At 68.0% G+C, this 7,571-nt stretch overlaps 1 protein-coding gene across 1 annotated transcript; it reads right to left on the bottom strand.

Moving 5' to 3' along the window:
• Window positions 1-989: 989 nt before the first annotated feature.
• On the bottom strand, window positions 990-3,649 carry LOC311204445 (uncharacterized protein). Its single transcript, XM_084280870.1, has 2 exons — window positions 3,633-3,649; window positions 990-2,252 (listed from the first exon to the last, which is right to left on the bottom strand). The coding sequence occupies exon 2, from the start codon at window positions 2,232-2,234 to the stop codon at window positions 1,011-1,013; it is 1,224 nt and encodes a 407-aa protein (XP_084136996.1). The 5' UTR covers window positions 2,235-2,252; window positions 3,633-3,649; the 3' UTR covers window positions 990-1,010.
• Between the last annotated feature and the right edge of the window lie 3,922 nt (window positions 3,650-7,571).

Raw genomic sequence — 7,571 nt, 5'->3', positions numbered from 1 at the left:
GGGGGTCCAGGGGGCCTGACCCACAGCGGGCTGACCCATAGATCCCTGACCCATAGATCCCTGACCCATGGCCCCCTGACCCATAGATCCCACCCCCATAGGCCCCTGACCCACAGCGGCCTGTCCCACAGGCCCCTGATCCGTAGGCCTCTGTCCCACAGGCCCCTGCCCCACAGCCTGGCCTGGCTCAGGGAGGTCCAGGGGGCCTGACCCACAGCCCCCTGACCCATATATCCCTGACCCATAGCCCCCTGACCCATAGGTCCCACCCCCATAGCCCCCTGACCCATAGATCCCACCCCAATAGTCCCCTGACCCACAGCGGCCTGTCCCACAGGCCCCTGATCCGTAGGCCTCTGTCCCACAGGCCCCTGCCCCACAGCCTGGCCTGGCTCAGGGGGGCCCAGGGGGCCTGACCCACAGCCCCCTGACCCATAGATCCCTGCCCCATGGCCCCCTGACCCATAGATCCCACCCCCATAGCCCCCTGACCCACAGATCCCTGCCCCACAGCCCCCTGACCCATAGATCTCTGCCCCATGGCCCCCTGACCCATAGATCCCTGACCCATAGATCCCTGCCCCACAGCCTGGCCTGGGTGGGCCCCAGCCCAGGTTTCCCCCTCCCCCCCCCTCATTTGCATCTCATTATCCCCCCACCCTGACCCCGCCCCCAGTGGGGGGGACAAGATGGCCGCCCGACCAATGGGAGGCGGCCTGGAGGGGGCGTGGACAAGATGGCGGCTCAGGGTGGGGCCGAGTGGGAGTGGCCATCTTGGGGCGGCCATCTTGGGGCCACCATCTTGGCCGCCATCTTGGGGCGGCCATCTTGGAGCGGCCATCTTGGGACCACCACCATCTTGTGGCCGCCATCTTGTGGCCGCCATCTTGATCTCCCATGGAGTGGGGGGAGGCGGCCTCATCCCCATTTTTGGGGTCCCCACCCCCCAATAAACCATCCAAACAACATCCTCGGCCTCCACAGCCTTTTTTTTGGGGGGGAGGGGAAGCTCAACAAGCCACCTCGGCGGCCATTTTGGGGGAAGGCGGCGGCACCGCGGCGGCGGCGGCGGCGGGCGCGGGGTCCCCGTTGGCCGGCGGCTGGGCCGCGGCCTCCTGGAGCTCCAGGGAGGCCTGGAAGGTGCTGAGCGTGGGCCCGGCCTGTTCCTGGGCCACCTCGGCCACCAGCGGTTGGGCGGCGGCCGCCTCGGCGCCGCCGCGCGCCTCCGGCTCCGGGAGCTCCACGGGCCCCGCCCAGGGCCCGAAGGACGTGGAGCCCGAGCGGCGGCGCCGCCGCTGCCGCCACGCGACCCCCAGGAGCAGCAGGGACCCCCCAGCCACCCCCAGCCCCACCCACAGCGGGAGCCGCCACCACGGGGCCGCCCGCCCGCCGGGCTGAGGGGTGGGGGTGGGGGTGGGGCCCGCGGGCTCGGGGTGGCCAACGGTGGGGCCCGCGGGCCACTGGTGGCCACCGGTGGTCTCCAAGGGCTGGGGGTGGCCACTGGTGGTCTCCACGGGCCACTGGTGGTCACTGGTGGGCTCCACAGGCCACTGGTGGCCACGGGTGGTCTCCAGGGGTGGCCGGTGGCCAGTGGTGGCCTCCACGGGCCACTGGTGGCCACTGGTGGTCTCCAGGGGTAGCTGGTGGCTACTGGTGGCCTCCAAGGGCCACTGGTGGCCAGTGGTGGCCTCCACGGGCTTTTGGTGGCCACCGGTGGTCTCCAAGGGCTGGGGGTGGCCACTGGTGGCCTCCACGGGCCACTGGTGGCCACTGGTGGGCTTCAAGGTTGGCTGGTGGCCAGTGGTGGCCTCCAAGGGCTGGGGGTGGCCAGTGGTGGCCTCCAGGGGCTCTTGGTGGCCCCCGGGGGTCTCCAAGGCCTGGGGGTGGCTACTGGTGGCCTCCAAGGCCTGGGGGTGGCTACTGGTGGCCCCCAGGACCTGTTGGTGGCCCTCGGGGGTCCCTGACCCCCCCCGTTGCCCCTCGGTGGCTTCCAAGTCCTTTGGGTGGCCCCTGGGGGTGTCGGTGGCCGTCGGGGGCCCCGCGGTGGCCTCGGAGCTTCCGGCGCGTTCCGGGGGGTCTGAGGGGCCGTCGGGGGCCCCCGTGGGCGGGGGAGGGACCCCCGTGGGGGTGTCGGGGACCCCCGGGGGGTCTCTGGTGGCCGCGGGGGGGGTCGGGTGGCCGCGGGCGGCCAGGAGGGCGCAGAGGGTGAGGAGGGCGGGGGGGGGGCGCCCCATGGCCGCGCGCGGGGGCACCTGGGGGGGGGGGGAGGGGACACACACGGGGGGGGGTCAGGAGACACCCGGGGGGCTCGCGGCACCCGTGGGACCCCCACGGGACCCCCAGGGCACCCAGAACCCCCCCCCATGGGACCCCCACAGCACCCATGGGACCCCCCCAAGTCCCCCCAGCACCCATGGGTGCCCCATAACCCCCCCATGGGACCCACAAGTACCCCTTTGGGACCCCCAAGTCCCCCCCAGGGGACCCACAAGTCCCCCCCAGCACCCACGGGACCCACATGGGACCCCCCTGTCCCCCCAGCACCATTGGGTGCCCCAGAACACCCCATGGGACCCACATGGGACCCACAAGTCCCACCCCCAGCACCCATGGGACCCCCCCAGCACCCATGGGACCCCCACAGCACCCACATGGGACCCCCATGGGGACCCACAAGTCCCCCCCAGCAACCTTGGGTGCCCCAGAACCCCCCATGGGACCCACAAGTCCCCCCATGGGATCCCCACAAGTCCCCCCCAGCAACCTTGGGTGCCCCAGAACCCCCCCATGGGACCCACAAGTCCCCCCATGGGACCCCCACAAGTCCCCCCCTGGGACCCCCACAAGTCCCCCCAGCAACCTTGGGTGCCCCAGAACCCCACATGGGACCCAAATGGGACCCACAAGTCCCCCCATGGGACCCACAAGTTCCCCCCAGCACCCATGGGACCCCCACAGCACCCACATGGGACCCACATGGGACCCACAAGTCCCCCCATGGGACCCCCAAGTCCCCCCCAGCACCCTTGGGTGCCCCAGAACCCCCCACGGGACCCACAAGTTCCCCTTGGCACCCATGGGACCCCCACAGCACCCATGGGACCCCCAAGTGCCCCCCATGAGACCCCCAAGTGCCCCCCATCACCCTTGGGTGCCCCACACTCCCCATGGGACCCACAAGTCCCCCCATGGGACCCACAAGTTCCCCTTGGCACCCATGGGACCCCCATGGGGCCCATGGGACCCCCAAGTGCCCCCCATGGGACCCCCAAGTGCCCCCCATCACCCTTGGGTGCCCCATAACCCCCCATGGGACCCACAAGTTCCCCTTGGCACCCATGGGACCCCCACAGCCCCCACATGGGACCCCCCATGGGACCCACAAGTCCCCCCATGGGACCCCCAAGTGCCCCCATCACCCTTGGGTGCCCCATAGGACCCCCCAAGTCCCCCCAGCACCCTTGGGTGCCCCAGAACCCCCAGGGGACCCACAAGTTCCCCCATGGGACCCACAAGTTCCCCTTGGCACCCATGGGACCCCCAAGTGCCCCCCATGGGACCCCCAAGTGCCCCCCATCACCCTTGGGTGCCCCATCCCCCCGCCCCAGCCCCCCGCCCGGACCCCCCGGTACCTGCGGGGCCGCGGCCGTTGGGGGTGGCGCAAGCGCGCGGCGCGGGCAGGAAGCGGCGGCGGCGGCAGGAAGCGGCGCCCGGGGCGCGGCCCCACCCTCCTGGGCGCGACCCACACTTGGGGGGCCCAGGGCGGGTTCGGGGGCCCCCCCATAGGTCCCAGGAGACAATGAGAGTTTCAAGGCCCAGAGATCCAGGGATATGAAGGTGGTTTCAAGGCCCCCCATAGGTCCAGGGATACAATGAGAGTTTCAAGACCCCCCCCCTCCATGGATCCTGGGATATAATGACAGTTTCAAGGCCCCCCCATAGGTCCAGGGACATGATGGTGGTTTCAAGGCCCCCCCATAGATCCTGGGATGTGAAGGTGGTTTCAAGACCCCCCATAGATCCAGGGATACAATGAGAGTTTCAAGGCCCCCCATGGATCCTGGGATACAATGAGAGTTTCAAGGCCCCCCATGGATCCTGGGATACAATGAGAGTTTCAAGGCCCCCCAGAGATCCTGGGATACAATGGCAGTTTCAAGGCCCCCCCCCTCCATGGATCCTGGGATACAATGAGAGTTTCAGGGCCCCCCCATAGATCCTGGGGTATGAAGGCGGTTTCAAGGCCCCCCAGAGATCCTGGGATATAATGAGAGTTTCAAGGCCCCCCCCTCCATGGATCCCGGGAGATGAAGGTGGTTTCAAGGCCCCCCATAGGTCCAGGGATACAATGGTGGTTTCAAGGCCCCCCCAAAATCCAGGGATATGAAGGTGGTTTCAAGGCCCCCCAGAGATCCAGGGATATAATGACAGTTTCAAGGCCCCCCCCTCCATGGATCCCGGGAGATGAAGGTGGTTTCAAGGCCCCCCATAGGTCCAGGGATACAATGAGAGTTTCAAGGCCCCCCATGGATCCTGGGACACAATGGCAGTTTCAAGGCCCCCCAGAGATCCAGGGATACGATGGCGGTTTCAAGCCCCCCCCCTCCATGGATCCTGGGAGATGATGGTGGTTTCAAGGCCCCCCAGAGATCCAGGGATACGATGAGAGTTTCAAGGCCCCACCAAGATCCAGGGACACAATGGTGGTTTCAAGGCCCCCCAGAGATCCAGGGATACGATGAGAGTTTCAGGGCCCCCCCCAAAATCCAGGGACATGAAGGTGGTTTCAAGACCCCCCAGAGGTCCAGGGAAACAATGGCAGTTTCAAGGCCCCCCATAGGTCCTGGATATGAAGGTGGTTTCAAGGCCCCCCAGAGATCCCGGGATATAATGACAGTTTCAAGGCCCCCCCATAGGTCCTGGGAGATGAAGGCGGTTTCGGGCCCCCCCCTTCCATAGAGCCCCAAAATGTTCCCATAGACTGTTTCAGGCCCCCCCCCCCATCTCCCTAATGACGGTTTCAAGGCCCCCCCATCTCCCTAATGACCTTTCAAGACACCCACCCCACCCCCCCCCCCATCTCCCCAGTGACGGTTTCAGGGGCCCCCCCATCTCCCTAATGACCTTTTCAAGGTCCCCCCATGTCCCTAATGATGGTTTCAGGGCCCCCCCATCTCCCTAATGACGGTTTCAGGCCCCCCCCATCTCCCTACTGACCTTTTCAAGGCCCCCCCATGTCCCCAGTGATGGTTTCAAGGCCCCCTCATGTCCCTAATGACGTTTTCAAGGACCCCCAATCTCCCTAATGACGGTTTCAGCCCCCCCCCATCTCCCTAATGAGGGTTTCAGGGACCCCCCATGTCCCTAATGATGGTTTCAAGGCCCCCCCATCTCCTTATTGATGGTTTCAAGGCCCCCCCATCTCCCTAATGACCTTTTCAAGGTCCCCCCATCTCCCTAATCACGATCTCAGGACCCCCTCATATCCCTAATGACAGTTTCAAGGCCCCCCCATGACCCCATTGGTGGTTTCAAGGCCCCCCCCATCTCCCTAATGACGGTTTCAGCCCCCCCCCATCTCCCTAATGAGGGTTTCAGGCCCCCCCCATGTCCCTAATGATGGTTTCAAGGCCCCCCCCCATCTCCCTAATGATGGTTTCAGGGCCCCCCCATCTCCCTAATGACCTTTTCAAGGCCCCCCCCATCTCCCTAATGACGGTTTCAGGGCCCCCCCATCTCCCTAATGACCTTTTCAAGGCCCCCCCATCTCCCTAATGACGGTTTCAGGGCCCCCCCATCTCCTTAATGAGGGTTTCAGGGCCCCTCCATCTCCCTTAATGACAGTTTCAAGGCCCCTCCATGTCCCCAGTGGCGGTTTCAAGGCCCCTCCATCTCCTTAATGATGGTTTCAAGGCCCCCCCATCTCCCTTAATGATGGTTTCAAGGCCCCCCCATGTCCCCCCTGGTGGTTTCACACCCCCCACTTAGAGGGGCCAATTTTGGGGTGTGGGGCAGCGCCCCCTCCCCCCCCACCACCCATCCCCCCTCCCCCACCCCGCCCCCTCCCCCCCCTTCACCCCCCACCCCGCTGGAAGAAGTTCCCGATGTCCCAGAGGGTGACGTGGGGCTGGGGGGGGCCCGGGGGGGGTCCCCAGTTGGGAGGGGGGGGGAGGGGCTCCTCCTCCTCCTCCTCCCCCCAGGGTGGGGGAGGGGCGGCCCACAGCTCGGGGGGGGGAGGGGGACCCCCCACCCGCAGGAGGCGCTGGCAGAGCAGCCCCCCCACCACCACCAGCGCCCCCCCCAGAGCCCCCAGACCCACCATCACCCCCAGGCAGGGGGTGGGGGAGGGGGCCCAGCCGGGGGGGGGAGGGGCGGAGGGGGGACAGGGGGGTCCCCTGCCTGGGGGGGGAGGGGCTGTGGGGGGACAGGGGGGTCCCCAGCCCGGGGGGGGAGGGGCTGTGGGGGGACAGGGGGGTCCCCTGCCCGGGGGGGGAGGGGCTGTGGGGGGACAGGGGGGTCTCCAGCCCGAGGGGGGAGGGGCTGTGGGGGGACAGGGGGGTCCCCAGCCCGAGGGGGGAGGGGCTGTGGGGCGCCCCATGGAACCCACCACCCACAGCAGGGGCAGCGCCGGGACCCACAGGGGGGCCATGGGGGGCTGGGGGGGACCTATGGGGCTGGGGGGGATCTATGGGGCTGGGGGGATCTGTGGGGCTGGGGGGGGGATCTGTGGGGCTGGGAGGATCTATGGGGCAGGGGGGATCTGTGGGGCTGGGGGGGGATCTATGGGGCTGGGGGGGGATCTGTGGGGCTGGGGGGGGATCTATGGGGCTGGGGGGGATGTGTGGGGCTGGGGGGGGATCTATGGGGCAGGGGGGGATCTATGGGGCAGGGGGGATCTGTGGGGCAGGGGGGGATCTATGGGGCTGGGAGGGATCTGTGGGGCTGGGGGGGGATCTATGGGGCTGGGGGGGATCTGTGGGGCTGGGGGGATCTGTGGGGCAAAGGGGATCTATGGGGCTGGGGGGGGATCTGTGGGGCTGGGGGGGATCTGTGGGGCAGGGGGGGATCTATGGGGCTGGGGGGGATGTGTGGGGCTGGGGGGGGATCTATGGGGCAGGGGGGGATCTATGGGGCAGGGGGGGATGTGTGGGGCAGGGGGGGATCTATGGGGCTGGGGGGATGTGTGGGGCTGGGGGGGGATCTATGGGGCGGGGGGGGATCTATGGGGCTGGGGGGGATCTGTGGGGCAGGGGGGGGATCTATGGGGCTGGGGGGGATCTATGGGGCTGGGGGGGATCTGTGGGGCTGGGGGGATCTGTGGGGCTGGGGGGATCTATGGGGCTGGGGGGATCTGTGGGGCTGGGGGGGATCTATGGGGCAGGGGGGGATCTATGGGGCTGGGGAGGGATGTGTGGGGCTGGGGGGGATCTATGGGGCTGGGGGGATCTATGGGGCTGGGAGGATCTATGGGGCTGGGGGCGATCTGTGGGGCTGGGGGGGATCTATGGGGCTGGGGGGGGATCTATGGGGCTGGGGAGGGATGTGTGGGGCTGGGGGGGATCTATGGGGCT

The sequence above is a fragment of the Gallinula chloropus genome (genome assembly GCF_964237585.1).
Source record: "Gallinula chloropus genome assembly, contig: HAP1_SCAFFOLD_776, whole genome shotgun sequence".
NCBI lineage: Eukaryota > Metazoa > Chordata > Aves > Gruiformes > Rallidae > Gallinula > Gallinula chloropus.
The sequence above is the reverse complement of the archived record's forward strand: the minus strand, read 5'-3'. Positions and strand labels throughout refer to the sequence as shown.

Coding starts and splice junctions, on each gene's coding strand:
- LOC311204445 (XM_084280870.1), bottom strand. CDS start 2,234: ATGGGGCGCCCCCCCCCCGCCCTCCTCACCCTCTGCGCCCTCCTGGCC.